General features: G+C 60.7%; 1 protein-coding gene across 3 annotated transcripts in view; it reads right to left on the minus strand.

The window, feature by feature from the left end:
• Positions 1-12,576, minus strand: part of GRM4 (glutamate metabotropic receptor 4) — an 85,055-nt gene extending 72,479 nt beyond the window's left edge. For all 3 annotated transcript variants that reach the window (XM_056132116.1, XM_056132115.1, XM_056132114.1), the window contains exon 1: positions 11,782-12,576. In XM_056132116.1, coding sequence (XP_055988091.1) covers positions 11,782-12,300 — 519 coding nt within the window. In that variant the 5' untranslated portion in view covers positions 12,301-12,576. The remainder of the gene's footprint in view (positions 1-11,781) is intronic.
• Positions 12,577-18,603: the final 6,027 nt, after the last annotated feature.

Genomic DNA, 18,603 nt, shown 5'->3' on the forward strand with positions numbered 1-18,603 from the left:
CAGTGGGGTTACTGCGCATGGTCAAGCATGGCCTCTGACAGGTGACAGTGATGGGGTGGGCAGCAGGACATGCATTCCTGGGCACCCTGGGCGACATGGCACCTGTCCAGCCTGTGCTCTACAAGGGGCACAGCGACCTTTGGGGAAGTTCTGCTGGAACAGGTCCACAGGACCTGGGTACAGGGGCCACCCTCAGGGAGAAGCCTTTGCAAGGAAGGCACCACTTCCGCCCCCTGCCCCCACACCCCTGCAGTGTCCCCCAGGCCAGGCTCAGAGGACTGTATGCAGAGCCAGGGATTGAGTTGGGGCTGGCTATTCTCAAGGCCAGCGTCAAATCCTGCCCTACCTCTGCTCCCTCCAGCCAATCATCTCTTCCTCCTCCCCTTCCTCCTCCTCCTCTTCCTCTCTATTCTTTTCCTCTTCCTCCTCTTCCTCCTCCTTCTCCTCTTCCTCTTCCTCCTCCTCTTCCTCCTCCTTCTCTTCCTCTTCCTCCTCTTTCTGCTCCTCCTTCCCCTCCTCCCCTTCTTCTCCCTCCTCTCCCTCCCCTCCCCCCTCCTGCCAAATGGCCCAGGTAAGCAGTACCCTATAACTAAGTAGCAATCAGGCCCAGATTGGTCACACACAAAGCAAGCACCTTCCCACTGTACAATCTCTCTGGCTCTTTTTCTTTGTTTTCCAATTTTTGTTTTTGGTTTGGGGCCACACCTAGCAGTGCTCAAGAACAGCTCATGTCTCAGTTGTCAGAGGCCTCTCCGGGCAGTGCTGGGATGAGACTTGGCCTCCTGTGGACGCAGCACACTCCAGGGGCCACCCGCCGGCCCGGCCCCTTCGCAGTGCACTCCCTCCCCAGCCCGCCAGGGTGGTCACTTCTGAGTGCTGGGATGACAGCTCTGATGGGGTAGATGGGGGGTGAGATGCCTGGGAGGGCACACAAGGGACCCCTGAGGCAGCCTGGGGCAGGGTGTCAGGGAGGCTCCTGGTGGGGACAGCTGCCCTGGACTCAGGTCTGGGTGGGCATCGCAGGGAGGGAAATATGCAGGTGCCTGGTGTGTGTGTGTGTGTGTGTGTGTGTGTGTGTGTGTGTGTGTGGTTGGCAGGGGATCGCAAGGAGAGAAGTGTGTGGATGCCTGGTGTGTTGTGTGTGTATGTGGTTGGCAGGGGGCATCACAGGGAAGGAAGTATACGGGTGCCTGGGATGTGTGTGTTTGTGTGTGTATGTGTGTGTGTGGTTGGCAGGGGGCATCGCAAGGAGGGAAGTATGTGGATGCCTGGTGTGTGTGTATGTGTATGTGTATGTGGTTGGCAGGGGACATCGCAGAGACAGAAGTGTATGGGTGCCTAGGATGTGTGTGTATGTGGTTGGGAGGGGACATCGCTGGGAGGGAAGTGTGTGGGTGTCTGGGATGTGTGTGTGTGTGTGTGTGTGTGTGTGTGTGTGTGTGTGGTTGGCAGGGGACATTGCAAGGAGAGAAGTTTGTGGATGCCTGCGTGCATGCGTGTGTGTGTTCATGTGTATGCGTGGTTGGCAGGGGGCATCGCAGGGAGGGAAGTGTGTGGGTGCCTGGGATGTGTGTGTGTGTGGTGTGTGGGTGTGGTAGGCAGGGGGCAGGAGGGGGCTCCAGCTGACCGAGGGTCTGCCTTCACGAGGTGCTCACTGGGGTCTGGGGTGCCGGATGTGAGCGGAGATGTTAATTACGGTGTAAGTACTTTGATTATTTGAAATTGCTTAAGTGATTTTCTAAGATGGTCCTGAGTGTTCCAGTGACACAGACATGATATCAAGCAGGAAAGTACTAGAGACCCCAGGAGTCACTCCTGAGCACAGAACCAGGGATAGCCCCTGAGTACCACTGAGTGTGGTCCTGACCCCCTATAGCCCTTACCAAAAGGTGTCAGCCTTGCAGGCGGGCACCACAGGGATGCAGCGGCCCCCATCCTTGGGCCATCACTTTGAACCATAGGCCCAGGGGGCTAAAAATCATTGCTTGGGAACCCCCACAATGCCCCAGAAGGAAAAGGAGGGAAGGAGGGAGGGAGGAGGAAGGGAGGGAGGGAGGGAAGGAGGGATGGAGGGAGGGAGGGTACGTGGCCAGTGGACTCCTGAGCACAGGGCCGGGCCCACCCTGCTCTAAAGCATGTTCATGACATCTGCTCAGACCAGGGGCCTGGATGGAGCAAGCGACGGAGCAGAGGTGTGACCACCTGGCGGCAGCATCCCCCCACTGTGGCCGTCCAAGCCTCAAATCACGTGGCTGGGGTGTGGAAGAACCTGGACCCCACATCCCAATGTGGGTCTCAGAGCCCGAGAGCAGCACCTGCTGGGGACCCCGTGCTCTGCTCAGTTGGAAGCCAGTGTCCCTCCCTGCATGAATGGGGCGGCCACTGTGGAAGTCCAGGGGGCTCTCCTCAACAAGTCTGCAGCTCTGCTCTGCGAGTGACCCTCCACAAAGAACAAGGGGCCATGGGGAGACAGCCAGGAAGACCACCAGCAAAGCCCTCAGTGCCCCCCAGCAGTGAGGAGGCCCCGCTTGGCCCCGGCCGAGGCTGCAGGATGCGGAGGCTGGCTGGCCTCTCTTGCCAAGCTGAAGACACGCAGAACGAACAGCGCGTTATTTACGGAGACACGGCTCTGTGCGCGCACGGGAATGAAGGGAATTAAAACATCTCATCCAGGACAGGAGGCCTCTGATTGTATCTGCCATGTTTTCTTTCTTAAGATGAAATTACATCTTGATGCTTTAGGGGGAAAAATAAAATCCATCTCTGGCTGGGCCAGGTGGCGGTGCGTTTACCACATTAGTCTCTATAATTTTCCATATGTGTGAAGTGGTTAGTTATTAAGTGTAGGACGGCTGATGAAAGGGAGCAGCCGTCCTTGCCAGCCCCCCCGGAGATGTCACCCATTTAATAAAAGAAGGAGCTCGTTTGAGAGAGCGGAGCGCGGACCGTTCCCTCAGCTCCTGCTCTCGGCAGAGAGGGACCTTGGAAACCCCCCTGCCTGCCCGCCCCCCCCGTCCCGGTCCTCACCCTCCATCACTCCCGGAGGAGATTTCCCCCACCTGCCGTCCAGGCCTGAGAGCTCTCAACGTGGCCCTTTGTCAGCTAACATGCAGCCAGGACCATGCTGGACTCCCTGGAAGCTTCTGGAACCTGAGCATGGACAGAGGATGAGCCACTGAGGTGGGGGCCCTGATGCCCCCCTCTACAACACAGATGGAGGGTAGCACTGCTGGGAGAAGGAGGTGCCAGGAGCCTCCGGGTACCCAGCTCAAACAGCCCCTTGCTGCATCCAGAGGCAATACCCACCTCTGCTCCCAACTCCTGACACCTCTGGGGGTGCCTCTTGCAGACCCGGGGTGCAGGTGAGGCCCGGGCAGAGCTCAGGCTCCAAGCGGCCTCCACACTGACCTGGGTCATTCGACCCAGCCCACTTTCAGCTCTGGGGTGGGCTCCGAAAGGCTCATGCCCGACCCAAGGCGGCAGAGATGGCAGGTGGCTGGACCAAGACTGTCCCCCTGAGCAGTTTCAGCCCTAGGCAGGGCCGGCCTTCCACTGCCCAGAAGTGGACAGCACCTGCCCGGTGCCCCCAGCCAGGAGGCCCCAACCAGGGCAGTCCCTACACCTGCCCACGCCAGGCCTCTCTGACAGGGGGGAAGGGCGCTCCAGAGGCCCAGGGACTGTCCAAGCAGAGGGTAGCTCAGCGCTGGTGACCGCCCAGGGCTGCCCCAGGGACTGTATGGCACTGAGGACGGACCAGGCTGTCGCCTGCCTGAACAGCCTCTCTGACCCTCACTTCCTGGGGCCCCACCGGGCCCCGCAGGCCGCTGGAGGCTGGGGTCAGTGGTCTCCCAGACGCTCATTCAGTGAGCATAGGGGAGTGAGTGGGGCACCCACCCACTCCTTTAGGGGGCGCAGGGGAAAGAGGGGGACATCCTCGGCCCTGAGCTCACTCCTGCACCAGGCGTCTTAGCAGCTCACAGAGGAGCTCTGAGAGGGGAAGATGGGGTGAGGCCGAGGCGCAGGGCCTGTCCTGGGACCCAGGTATCAGTGGGGCTCAGGGGGAGGGTCCTGAGGCTCCCTGTGAACAGGGGACAGGCAGACACCCTGCTGCCCACTCAGGGACGCCTAAGTGGCCCCTCACTCAAGGGTCCCTCAGCAGGTGCTGCTGAATCTGCATGAACTGGGAGGGAGGAGCAGGGCCTGCTGCTGGGGACAGTCTGCCGAGACCCCGCACTGCCCCTCCTGCACTGCCCGTGTCCTGCACTGCCCGTGTCCTGCACTGCCCGTGTCCTGCACTGTCCCTGTCCCGCACTGCCCCCATCCAGCACTGCCCATACTCCTGCGCTACCCCTTCTCCCTGGTGGCTGCCCGCCCGGGCTCGCTGCCCACGGTGGCTCCCGGCCATTTCCTGCGGCGCTCCGGCCAGCCCGGGGCCCTGACCAACTGCGCGTCCTGATTTTCCAAACTGGCTCCCAGGCCTCTGCCAGGCTGTGCCCTCCTGCGGGCGTGTGCCCTGCTTCTTAGCAGGTGTTAGTTGTGTTGGGGGGATGGGTCGGCCACACCCAGTGCTGCTCAGTTTGCTCTGGGTAAGGGTCACTCCTGGCACTGGCACTGGTGTTGACACAGTCAAGAACTTTGTAGATTACTTTGTTTCCCCCTCAGGGGACCATCTGGGATGTCAGGGACAGAACCTGGGTGGGCTGCATGCAAGGCCAGAGCCTTACCTGCTGTACTGCCTCTCTAGTCCATTCATCATTTTCATTTGGGCAGGGGTGCTCCGCAGTAATCTTCTGAAGCCCGAAGTTCACTCCCCACAATGCTTGGTTAGGCAAGAGCTGAAGACTTGGACCCGGGCCTGAGGGGTCCACCTGGCAGCCGTGGTGGGACCCAGGGGACCCTGCAGTGCCAGAGACTGAACATGGAGTCCCCTCGGTGTCCTGTAAGCCCTCCCTGGTGCCCACGTGCCCTGCTGATGCCAGACGAGCAGAGTCAGGCTCCCTGAACTTGAAACCCAACTCCCCTGATCCCAAGGGTGTCCCTGAGTACCCCACACCTGCCCCAGCCTGGGGGCCTGGAGCCACAGACGCCTTAGGCCATTCCCCACCCCTCCACGCATCCATTCAGCCAAGATTTTTCTGAGAGTGACCTGGGGGGCTGGCATCCACGGGAGGAGGGGTCTTCCAGGGACAGCAGAGAGTCTAGCTAGCGTGAGTCTCCCACCTACTCGTGCCGGGGACAAGTCACAGGCGTGGCTGCGTTCCCCTAATACCTAGGAACGCTCAGAATCCCTCACGCTTCCCTGTTGTGACTGATTATCATCCGACATTTTTTCCTTTTCTTTCTGTCTTTTATTTTTTCTCTTCTTTTCAGTTTTGACGTCATACCTGCCAGCGCTCAGGGGACCACAGGGCACCAGGACTGAACGCAGGGTTCTGACATAGGCACCTGCTCGTCCATGGGACTACGCCCAGCCCTCTCCTGGCCTTTCTCAACCCTTCAGAGCACCAAGCTCAGGCTAGAGAGAGAGTACAGCAGGGAGGGCACGTGCCTTGCTGGCCAACCCGGGTTCTATCCCCAGCATCCCATATGGTTACCGCCAGGAGTGATCCCTGAACTCAGAACTGGAGTAACCCCTGAGCATCGCCGGGTGTGACCCCCAGGAAAAAATCAATAAAACACCAAGATCTTGGGGCTGGAGTGATAGTACAGTGGGTAGGGCATCTTCTTTGCATGCAGCTGACCTGGGTTCGGTCCCCAGCATTCCATATAGCCCCCAGGAGTAATTCCTGAATGCAGAGCCAGAAGTAACCCCTGAGCATCACCAGGTGTGACCAAAAACAAAACAAAAAAACATCAAGATCATTCTCAGCCCGCGGGGCCATAGGCAAAAACAGGCAATGAGCTGGATCTGGTTCCTGGACACTGAGCTAAGCCCTGGTCCAGCCGGGAAGCCACCATGCAAGGAACAAAGAAACTAACGCAGCATGGCAGAGGGTGCTCTGAAGAGAAGAAACTAGACCCAACAGCCTGGTGGGGACTGCTCAAACCACAGTCCCGACACCGCTTCCCGAGTGGAGACGCCTCTGGGACTGGGCAGCGGGCACCAAGACCTGGGGGCAGGGGCACCGCATCTCTAGAGACTGGTGGACCGAGGGGGGACGGGGCAGGGGCGTGATAGGGGCATGTCCAGCCAGCTCCAGGCCTCCTGCTAGGACAGACAGGGCATGCGCATTTTATTTATTTTTTTCATTAAAGAACTGTGATATACAAAGTCATTGGTGGTTGTTTTAGGCATATAAGATCTCAACCCCAGTCCCACCGTCAGGGTCAACGTCCCTCCACTGGGTTTCCAGATTCCCGTCCCACCCCTTCCCCACCCGTCAGCCGGACTGGCACATTGTGGTTGCAACTTAAATCTCATGTTTTCAGCACTCAGTCTGTATTTTGGATACGTGGCTATACCACTCGCCCGCATCTCCAGTATAAGGAAGCCCTGATACCTGGTCGCCCATTCCTTCCCGTTCTCTCCTCAGGATTCCTTTCCTTTTTTATCCTTCTCCTCTCTAAACAGTGGCGTCAAGTGTGATCTAGGCCTCCCCCTTTACGATGACAAACGTGCATTTTAATCCAAGAACCAACACACTGCAAGCACGGGGTGGGGCGGGGGCAGGAGCAGATTCGGTTGGGCTTCTAGGAAGATGACTCTGGAGAGAGAGCACAGCTGGGAGAGCACTTGCCTTGCCCGTGGCTGACCCCAGTTCCATCCCTGGTCTCCACATACAGTCCCCAGAGCCCTCCAGGACTGATCCCTGAGTGCCGAGTCAGGAGTAAGCCCGGAACACTGCCAGGTGTGGCCCGAAATACAAACACAAACAGAAAGATGAGTCTGGGACGGGAATGCGGTAGAGCAGTTCCGGTGCTGGCTGGTATGTGAGAGCCCCGGGCTCGAGTCCAGCACCACCAGGTAAGAGCGAGGAAGTAGCTTGGCTGCCGGATGCGACCAGAGAGGAGAGGCCAGGGCCCCAGAGCAGGGAGTGGAGACGGGGCGTCTCAGGGTGCTTCCACAAAGTCTAAAGTACCCCCATGTGGGGCTGGAGTGATAGCACAGCGGGTAGGGCGTTTGCCTTGCACGCGGCCAACCCGGGTTCGATTCCCAGCATCTCATATGGCCCCCTGAGCACTGCCAAGGGTAATTCCTGAGTGCAGACCCAGGAGTAACTGCTGAGCGTCGCCGGGTGTGACCCAAAAAGAAAATAAATAAATAAATAAATAAGATAGTAAAGTACCCCCACGTGCTTTGACCTGGATGCTGGGAGAACAAGCAATCTCCAGGGGGAAGAGAGGGTGGACCGTCCCTAAGGGTCCCTTGAGAGACCTCAGGATGTGTGGCATCAACTGGACCACAAAGATCACCCCTCCCATACCCCCATCTGGGCAAGGGGGTGCAGAGAAGGGCCCCTGCACACTGGGGTCCCCTGTACCCTCTCCCCTGCCCTGCCCCCCACCGCACCCTCTTCCCAGGCCCATCAGATGGAGGCCTCAGGCTGGCTTGCTCTCCCCATCACCCTGTGGGGAGGCGCAGGGCCCGGCAGATGGCGGGACCTCCGCAAAGGTCACCGTCTGTCACTGCCCCCCGCGCCAGCAGCGTCCGCGTGAACGCCTTCCGCGTGACGGGAAGTCCACGCAAGCTGTGCCATGGCATTTCCTGCAGGCTGACTGTGTGCCAGACGCCAGCAGGCCCTCTGCCGGACACGACCTCAGTCCCAGCACCACTATCCCCTGCCGCGCCGATGAGGAAACGGAGGCACGGCCAGGCTAAGCCACCTTGCCAAGGTGTCAAGGGGGCTGTCCAGCCCCGGCGTCTAAGTGCATCCCTTCTGCTCTCCTCCCACTGCATAGGGAATGCAGGACGCAAGGAAACGGGTTCTGGAAACTTCTGCACCCTGCCAGGTCCAGGACTGGAAAGAAGCTTCCTGCCAAGGCCCTTGCTAGCAGCTTCCTGCTGCCAGGAGGCCTCTGGGCCCACTCCCCCCCCCCCCCCTGCGCCGCGCCCTCCGCAGAGCTGGTCAGCTCATTCACACTACGGTGTGAGTGACTGACACAGATGTGACTGACACAGATGTGACGTGTGACAGTGTGATGGTGTGACAAGGTGGGTGGGGGCAGACAGAGAATCAAGCCCACAGCTGACCTGGGACCTGGACCACCCTCTCCCATCCCTCTGCATTGGCCACGCCTTCCAGGCCTCAGGTCCCCTCCACACGACACTGTGTGCCTATCCAGCAGCCCCTCCTTCGGGGTCTCCCCCTGCAGTGCTCGGGCCTTACTCGATTTGTTGTTGTTTGGGGGCTCCCCCAGCTCTGCCCGCAGGGGTCACCCCTGGTGCTCAGGGGACCATGTATACGGGATGCCGGGGATCGAACTCGAGTGCGCCACACGTGAGGCAAACGCCCTCCCCACTGGGCTCTTCCCTGACCCCCCACTCCTCAGTTCTCACAGAGCGGGCTGTGATGGGTCCGCAGGAAGGTGGAGCAACAAGCTTCCGGGCCCGCAGCTTCCCAGGGGGGCTTCTGATCGCCACATACACTGGGGCCTGGGCCCCACTCAGAACCCCATTTATGGGGGCACCATCTGGAAGGGGAAGGGGGCCTGACTTCCAGCACCTTCCCCCTACCCCCCGCACCTGTCACTTAACCAGGGCCATTTCCACACCCGTCGGGCCACCACCTGGCCGCCCCCCCGGCCACCACCCTGTGCCCCGTTCGCCTGTTCCAGGAAGGGGCTGGCCCTAGGGCACCCCCCGAGCTGCTCTCTCAGCTGTGAGCAGGAACCACCCTGGAGAAGGAGGGCAGTGACCACAGCTGCGGAGCGGGGTCCGGCAGACCCTGCTAATGGCCTTGGGTAAGGGAGCAGAGTGGACAGGCGGCCACGCCGCCCTGGGCGATGGACACTGACAGGGCCGCTCCCTGCCCCGCGCTGGCTGCCTGCTCGGCTCCCGCGCCTCACCTTCCCTCCCCAAAGTTCAGGCTTCTTGCCTCGGTAAATGGCTTTTCCGCCTCTCACCCAGCCTCTCATTTCTCCAGTTTAATTATTGAGGAGCCCTCTTGTCTCAGCCGGCAACATCAGCCCTGCCAGAGGGATGCGGAGGGCCCCTGGACCTCAGCAGCGGCCTGTTCCCCGCCCTCCTCCCCAGACTCCCCTCCCCTGCTCTGCCCAGGCCCCATCCCTGTCCCCACACCGTGCCCGGATGCTGGGGGGGCGGGGTCTCAGCACCCCATCCTGATCCACAGGTCTCTGTGATCCTCTGGAGGCCACGGTCCTGTGTGAGCAAGTGAACAGAGTGACAGGACGCCCTGAGAGGCTGCGAGGCTCCTGGACACCCCCACGCCCTCCCCCCGCCCCACCCCCATCTCCACGCTACTGAGAAGTCCCCGCACAGGAGAAGTTGGAACCCAGGCTGGGAGGGGTCATGGGTTCTCATCCCGGAGTCGCTGCTTCTGAGAGCAGGCTTCTTGTTCTGTGTTTCAGTCTTTGGATCACACCCAGCGAGGCTTAGGGGTGACTCCAGGCTCTGCACTCAGGGATCACTCTTAGCGGTGCCCGGGGGATCATATCCTTGGAATTCTGAGGATAGAACTCAGATCTGAGGCATGCAAGGCAAGCTCCCTTCTCCCCTCCCCCCCACCATCGCCCCCATCCCCAAGAACAGTTGAAGGCCCTCCAGGGACAATTTGGACTCTTCTGCCCCCAAATGACACCTCTCAGCTCCTGTGATGGGCCCCACCTCCCGATAATGGGGCTCTCACTACCCTCCAGGAGTTGGCAGGGGCCGGACCCTCAGTGAGGCCCAAGCAGTAGGGGCCCAAGGCTTCCCCCATAGAAGCTGCCTCACCCCTGCTCAGATCTGATTCTGCAGCACCCACCCACCCCCTTCCCAGGGGTGGAGATCTGTGTCCCACCCAGAGGTGGACAAGGAGTCAGACTTGTCCCCTGTCCCCTCTGCAGATAGATGGCCCTGTCACCTAGAGCAGACAGGTGGGAGACCTCCAGCTCACCTGAGCCACCACCCCATCCCCTCTGGGTCTCCACTGCTCACTGCCAAGTTGGGCAGGTGCAAGGCCGTCCTCTCCTGTCTACCCCAGAATGTCCCTGGGCCCAGGGCTGATCACCCCCCAGGGTGTTGGCAGACGGCTTTCCACTTCCTGACCATGTTCCTCTGGGGTCTCTAAACATCTGTTTCAACAGTGAGTGAGGGCACTTCTGAGTGGGCAAGAATCCCACAAAATCTGCTAGTAGACACTGCCACAGACCTCAGGAACTTCCAGTTGCCCCAGCCTCCCACTGAGCCAGGACATCTCCAGTATGCTTTCCCTGTGGGACTGGGGGGCTCGGGACCACTCCCAGCCAGCCCTGGTCCCATGACACAGACCCAAGGGTCCGAGGTTCAGGGCTTAGGCCTGGTGACCTGGGGGTCCAACTCGGGGCCTCGCGCATGCCAGGCATGTGCTCCCTCCCTCTGCATCATCTCTCTGACCCTTCCAGTGCCCCCAAGCCAGAGACCTACAAGTCAGGCACAAGTCGGCCAGCCCCAGTACCACCCGCCCAGGAACTGAGCCTCCCAGGACAGAGCAAACGGTCACGAAAAGGAACCAGGTGAGCTTCCCACGCTGCCTGGCGTGTCCGAGGCTGGGGGTAAGGAGAGAGGGGCCTCTGCCAGGAGTGGGGGGGGACCCAGGGACTTCCTGAGCCTCTTTCTCCCTCTTCCTCCCATAGTCTCGCTGCACCCCTACACTCGCTCTCCCTCTGCCTCTCCCTCACACACACCCGCACACACACACATGAGCGCTCACACAAACACACAGAGCAAATAAGGCAGACTCTCCGGGAGAGGAACGGGCACATAATTATTGGTAAAATGCTTGTAATGTTTTTCTCTCCACCCAGTAGCTTTCGGTTGTTTTAGCAGCTTAGCGAAGCACTTGGCTCCAATTGAATTGCAAATCAGCAGCTCTTGCCCCGGGTAGAGAGGAAGGGAGGCGGCTCGGAGGGGGGCAGGGAGGAATTCCAGAAGGGAAGGGAGAAAGGTGTGCCAGGAGAGCGACCAGGGAGGAAGGGGTGAGTGAGAGTCCTGTCCAGGGCGTGGAGGGCGAGGCAGCAGAGACAGAGACCACCCGCCCCCATGCAGCCCCTCCCGCCCTCCTTCCTCTGCATGCTCAGGGCTCTGCTGTCCGACACCCAGCCACAGAAAACCAGGACACAGTCTCTAATCATAATCTTGGGGTTGAGGCGGGAGGGCTGCACCGGGCTTTCGAGCTACCCAGAAGAAAAACAGATCTTTCTGGGGAATTGCAATTATGTGAAAACAACGTCAAAACAAAAGTCTGGCTTTAGCTCCCCGGCCCTGTCCGGTATTTTCTCTCCTTCATCCCGCTTTCTATCTCCTTTCCTCCCTAGCCTTCTGCCGGTGCCTTTAGATGTCTATCTGCACATCTTCCCCCCTTCCCGTCGCCCGAACCCGCTTCGTTTCCTTCCTCGCGGCCGCGCCCGCTGAGAGCTGGACAGGTCCCATCTCGGCCGGCGATTCAGCACCACGGCCAGCGCTATGAGCCCGAAGGTTCAGCACCACGGCCAGCTCCATGGGTCCGGCGTTTCAGCACCACGGCCAGCGCCACGGGTCCGGCCCCCTGGGCGCCCAGGCGGACCCCCAAACCTCTGACCCGGTCGGCTGAGGCCACTTCCTCCCCCACATCCCCTGAGGCCGGGAGCTCCGCGGCCACTCACCTTGAAGAGGCGGAGGATGTTGGCCACCATGATGGAGACGGAGCTCCCGGAGGCCCCGATGACGCCCACCACGCGCTCGGGCTTTGTGATGATGGGGGGCCCGCCGCTGCCGCAGCGCACCTCGGTGCCATCCTTCTCAATGAGCGCCTGCACGAAGGTCAGCGACTGCTCCAGGGCATGGGTGTCGCGGGAGCAGGTGTCCAGGATGCGGGCGCCCAGCGTGATGTTGGGCAGCAGGTCGGGGTCGTTGTTGATGCGGTCCAGCGCAAAGAGCATGGCCTCCAGCCGGTGGATGCCCTTCTCCTTCTTAAGCTCCCCGCAGGCCTTGCCCTCGGCGCCCCGGCCGTGCACGGGGAACAGGCCGCCCAGCGTGATGTCCCCGTCGATGCGGATGGAATTCATGTGCGGGTGGCCCTTGGGCTTGCCCAGGGACGATGGCACCCAGAGGCCATACAGGCTGAGGACCAGGCAGAGGGGCAGCGGGGCCCACCGCCAGCCCCCGCCTCTCTTCCCGGGCATCGTGGAGGCCCCTAGAGACCCATGAAGTGGGGGGTCCCCTCCTAGCCTCGGCAGGCGCCGGGCCCCCCGGCCCGGGTGCGCATGGGCGCGGGCCCCCCGCAAGTCTCTCCAGGGCGGCCTCAGCAGCAGCCGAGCTGAGAAGAGCCAGCAGGGTGCCTCATGCTGGGGCAAACGCTCGGACCAGGCCCCCGGGTGGCGGGCAGTGGCGGGGTGCAGGACAGCGCTGTCCTGGGGCCCTGGACGCCCCGCAGGTCTCTTCCTGGTGGGCGGCGTGGAGGCGGGTGCAGGCTCCTGGGGCGGTTGGCTGGGCGTCAAGGAAGAAGCACTTCCGCTCTCTCCTGCCAGCCTTCCCTGGGGGGTGGAGGGGAGAGAGAGCGAGGATCAGAGGACATGGGCTAGTCTGATCTCTCAGCCGCGAGGAGGCCGTGCTGGAGAGACACCCCAAAGCTCCCGGACTTGGTTTCCATCCTGCCTGCAGCTCCACTTCACCTCAAGTGGGAGAGACTCGGGCAGAAATTAGGTCAGGCCGCAAGGATCGCTCAGGGCCTGCACCCAGGGCCATGCTCAGGGCCGGCCGGAATCTGCCTGGCACTGGCGAGAGAGGAGGAGGCCTTGGCCCCCACTCCCACCAGCAGGAAAGAGCAAGCATCCTGGGGCCCTGGGCCCATTCCAGAGATGAACAAACTGAGGCCGGAGCATGAGACCATCATGCCTGAGCCGCACGGTCCAGTAGCCCAACCCCGCAGTCCTACGATGGGCAGCCCATGCGGGCCCGGGAGAAGCTGGGCCGCCAGGGTCCGGGTGCTCCCGCAAGATCAGAGTCCCCCAGCTGTGACCGCCCCAGGCAGAAGCTGAGCCCAGGGCTCCTGGACGTGCCTCCCTCCCCGTCTTCCTCCCCAGCTCCTTCTCTCCTTCCCTCCTCCTCAGAGAGCGAGCGGGGCTCAGGTTACTGCACATTATTGTCATCATCGTCATTATTATTGTTGTGGTGATTAAATATTTATCTGCAAGGGTGGAGGAGAGAACAGCAGCTCTTCCTCATTCGCACTGCTAATTTGGGCTAATTTCCCCTGGGGTTCCTTCCCTCGACCCGGCCCAGCTCCGCGCCAGCACCCTCCACCCCTCCACTCAGGAGGCCTGGGAACAAAGGCTGGAAGCCGACTCAGGGCCAGGCCGGGGGCACGACCCGCGTCTCTTCCCTGGGATGGAGCCACAAACACCACTACTTGCCCGCCCTGTGCCTCAGTTTCCCTACTGTTGGGAGAGGGGTCTGTGTTTGAATTGAGGTATCGCTGGAGACTGGTCCCTCCATCAAGGCCAAGTGGTGGTCATTGAGACACCCCCCCATACACACAGAGACACACACGCATGCATACACACACACACACACACACACACACGCACGCACGCACATGCACACACACAGGCTCTGGGGGATGGAGGGGGAGGAGAGGGTGTGGTGCCCCAGAGCCCGCCCAAGAGCCCCCTGGAGCCCCCTGGCCCCTCCCACACAGCACGCCCCTCACCAGAAAGCCCCTCACACAGCAGGGAGGACGCATGCCTTGCACACAGTGGACTCGGGTTCGACCCCCAGCATCCCCCATGGTCCCCTGAGTACCACCACCAGGCATGGCTCCTGAGCACAGAGCCAAGACTAAGCCCTGAGCACCTCCAGGTGTGACCCTAAAACACAATCAAAGAAAAGTCCCCTCTTGTGAGTTCACTAGGAACTTCTTCAGTCCCTGCTGCAGGGCCCTGGCAGCCCAGAGATGTCACCCACTTCTCCCAAAGCCACACAGCAAGGCCAGCTCCATGGGAGTACAGTCAGCACCACTCAGATAGCGCCCCACAGCGCCGGCACCACCTCTTCCAGCCAGTGGCTGGCGGCCAGTCGGTGCTCCCGGGAAGCCTAGAGATGTTGGGGTGCAGGGGAGGTGGCTGCCCCTGTGTGGAACTGTGAGGCCCTCTGCCCCCTGTCGTGGGGAGTGGGAGAGAGTGCGATGGCCGAGGCCAGCGAGTCAGAAAGAAGAGTCCCCCGGAGAGAAGCACAGCTGCCCGCTGGGGCGAGCTCGGAGACAGGCAGGGGGCTGGGACCCGACGGTCACTGTCACAGGGTGGGAGCCTGCCTCCAGGCGGGGAGCCGCGAGGGGGCAGGCAACCTTGCCAAGGGCACATTGTCCCCTTGTCATTTCCCTGGGAAGAAATGACAGCTCAGAACAGCACACTGCTGGGACTGGCCACCAGCGTCACCTCCCGTGCTCAGGCGAAGTGCTCCTCTGGCAGCGGAGCAGCCCAACCCCCCACCACCCGGGCTGGGAGCTGGGACGCTGCACAGCACAGCCACAGACAGGCACAGCCATGGACACGGACATGGACACCGACACAGACAAAGATACAGACATGGACATGAACACAGACACGGACACAGTCATGAACACGAGCACAGACACGGACACGGACACGACACGGACACAACATGGACAGTCATGAACACGAACAGACACACACATGGACACAGACAGACATGGCCACAAGCAGCCACAGTCACAGCCACAGCCACGGACACAGACACAGTCAGGCCCTGAGCCCCCACTCGCTGGCCAGAGGAACCTTAGGCCCTGCTGACTCGGAAATCTGGGGACCCCCCAGGGAGGACCCAGGGGACCGTGCACTGGGCAGGGCAGCGTCTGGCCGGGGGGTCAGGGCACAGGAGCCCCCGTCCCGCCCTGCTTGGGCATCTGGATGCTTCCAGGGGGCTCAGTGTGGCTTCTCCTGTCCAACCAATGCGCTCACTGTGTGCACACACATCACACACACATGCGCACACATCACACCAAGCACATACCACACCACACACACACACACACACACACACCACTGACAATCACCACACACACCATACCCTCCACATGGAGACACCACAGATACTCCACACACCACACACGGCAGACACAACACACACCACATACTCACGCCACATGTGCCATCTACACACACCACACACACCACATACTATATATACAGACACCACAGACCACACATACACCACAACACATACCACATATACACACAGCACACGCACATACCACACAGCACCACACACTCATCCCACACATGCCATATGCTACACACACATACTTACCATACACACACACCATACTTCAACTACCATACACACATGCACACCACGCACACGTCACATATTACAGATGAACACAGCACACCCGACCTACACATTACATGAAACACACCACACGAACACACGAACGGCATACACGCAGACCCCCTCATGCCTTACACACCACACACACAGCAGCGGGCACCTGACAGGAGGCGCAGAAGAACCCGCAGAATCGAGTCCAGGCCTCCCCGGGCCTCCACCATCGCTGCCCCCAGCCCGGCCCAGCCCCCGTCTGGGCCCCCCCAGCTGCCTTTCCCGAGCCCCGAGCAGGCGAGCCCCGCCTCACTCAGCCTTTGATCGTGTTCCGGGAACAAGGGGAAGCAAAAATACCCGGAATGAAAGGAGCCACCCAGAGCAGAGGCTGGCGTGGGGGAGCCGCAGCGGCGCCCCCGGGAGCTGCCCCTCCCGCGGGGAAAGGGGGGCGGGGGGAGGCCTGGGCTCTTCGGGCCAGCCCCAGACCCCACACGGGACAGGGGCTCCCTTCCCAGTGCTGCGAACCCCAGACCACACAGGCCCCACCATACAACTACAACTACCATACACACATACACACCACATGCACACCACGCATGTGGAACCCCAGGGGGACGGCCCCCCTCCCACCCAAGAGCTCATGTCCCCCGGACGATGGCTTAGGAGGACAGAGCTTAGCTGCAGCCTGTGCCACACACAGCAGGGTCATGGCCTTTTCCAGAACATTCTTCTGCATGAGCTGAGCTGTGAGTGGGGCAGGGAATAGGTGCAGTCTAGCCTGGGGTGGGGGGCATAGGCACACCCCAGTCTCAGGGCCCACCGCACCCTCTCAGGGAAGGGACAAAACCTGCCCACGGCCAGGGTCGCCACAACCCCTGCTCTGGTCTAGGCCGGTCTGAGGGGGCTCGGGCCAGGCCTCGGGGTGCAGCCAGACAGGGCAGGACTCCCGCCCCCCTCAATCCCCATCCTCCCCTCCGATGGGGTGCCCCACCCCCTGCGGCCAGCTCAGCCAGGGCCCTCGGAAAGGCCGGGACTGCACTGGCTGAAGAGTCCAGAACCTCCGGCCTCATCAGAGACCTCACCTCACGTCCACCCGAAGGGCAGCCCCACTCCCGGGGGAGAGTGAGTCACAGGGCACCCCAGCTCCAACCCCCACTCAAGTGCGGACTCTGGACACTGCAGCTGCCCACATGCCTCTGGCCCCCAACAGGCTGGCCAGACAGCCTGGACAAGGCAAACTCCAAGGGCAAACGCCAGTTGCTCCCCGCAACCAGGCCCCGGGAGACCCTGTCACCCCGACAATTCTGCATCCCCCGGGGGGTGGGGGGTCTCTGCATGAGCAAATCCAGGGCTCTGGTTCCTTCTCTCCAGGTGACCACCTCCAGGGTCACACACCCTGCTCCCAGCATCCCCCCAGCCTGGGCCCTCCAAGGAGGAGGGGGTGTCTGTTCCCACAGTCCCCATTTTCTTCCACTGTCCCTGAGCTGCTCCAGCTCACCAGCCCGCACCAAGAACCAGAATTCAGAAATCCCAGACCTTGAAATCAGAGCAATGCGCGGTGGGTGAAGTGCTTGTCTTGCACACAGCCAACCGGCTTTGATCCCAGCGTCCCATATGATCCCCATGTGGTCACTATATATGGGCCCCTCAACTACACTGCCAAGAGTAATTCCTGAGTGCGGAGCCAGGTGAAAACCCTGAGCATAGAAAGGAAGGAAGGAAGGAAGGAAGGAAGGAAGGAAGGAAGGAAGGAAGGAAGGAGAGTAGGAAGGAGAGTAAGAAGGAGAGTAAGAAGGAGAGAGAAAGAAAGAAAGAAAGAAAGAAAGAAAGAAAGAAAGAAAGAAAGAAAGAGGAAGGGAGGAAAGAGAGGAAGGAAGGAAGGAAGGAAGGAAGGAAGGAAGGAAGGAAGGAGAGTAGGAAGGAGAGTAAGAAGGAGAGTAAGAAGGAGAGAGAAAGAAAGAAAGAAAGAAAGAAAGAAAGAAAGAAAGAAAGAAAGAGGAAGGGAGGAAAGAGAGGAAGGAAGGAAGGAAGGAAGGAAGGAAGGAAGGAAGGAAGGAAGGAAGGAATCCCACCTTGCAAGAAATCACTTGCAAACCATCCCACCTTTTCCATGGAAACAAGGGCCTGAGTCTAGAGTGGCATGGGGGGCCCTGGAGGAGAGAGCCAGGGAGAGTCCCTCAGCTCAGCTTCCACACGCTGATTCTCCCTGGTCTCCTCCCTGTGAGGCTCAAGTAGCCCCTGAGTTTTCTCCTCCTGCAGGAAGCCTGCCCTGATGACGCCTGCTTCACCTCCTTCCTCTACAGCTAGCCCCAGGAGGAAGCCGCCCCTCCTCCCTCTAACTTCCTGGCACCTAGGATCGGGGTGCAGAGAGGACCCCATGCACTGCTCTGTCCTCACGTCTCCATAGCCCCCTGCCCGGAGACCCAGGGCAGGCCTGGGCCACGTTCCGGCCTAGAGCTCTCAGCCTCTGCAGGGAGCAGGAGCTACTCTGCCAGCTGCCAGCTGCCCCCAGTGCTGAGAGGGGGTGAGCCGCTGTGCCCAAGGAAGGCAGCGACCTGGGCAGGGGGTAGCAGCCTAGACACACACACACACACACACACACACACACACACACACACACTGCCACTGGGCATTCCAGGGTCACACAGGGGAAAAAGGAAAAGGGGCAGGTTGAGGAAAAGAGCACCAGGAAAGGCTTCTCTGAGCAAATGGGTCTGAGCAGAGATTTGAGCCAGTCCAGGCGAGAGCTGCGTGGATGGGGGAGAGTGATGTGGTGGAGAGAGCAGCAGGTGCCAAGGCCCTGGGGCAGGTGGGCTGTTCCGGGAACAGCTGGGGGAGGGGGGCTGGTGCACTGAGACTAGTGAGAAGGGAAGAGACCAGAGGGTGCCGAGCCCCACTTGTGGAACACAGGTTAGAGGAGGGTCCCTGGGAGGAAACAGGGGAAAGAGATGAGACAAGATAAAACTGGGGAGCCAGAAGTGGTAGGACAGCAGGGAGGGTGTTTCCTTGCACATGTCCGACCCGGGTTCAATCCCTGGTACCCCAGAGGTTCCCCTGAGCATCGCCAGGAGTATTTCTTGAGCACAGAGCCAGGAGTGACCCCGTGCACTGCTGGGGTCATTCCTGGCTCTGAGCATCACAGGGTGTGA

Source organism: Sorex fumeus, unplaced genomic scaffold (assembly GCF_029834395.1).
Source record: "Sorex fumeus unplaced genomic scaffold, SorFum_2.1 ptg000094l, whole genome shotgun sequence".
NCBI classification, from domain to species: Eukaryota; Metazoa; Chordata; class Mammalia; order Eulipotyphla; family Soricidae; genus Sorex; species Sorex fumeus.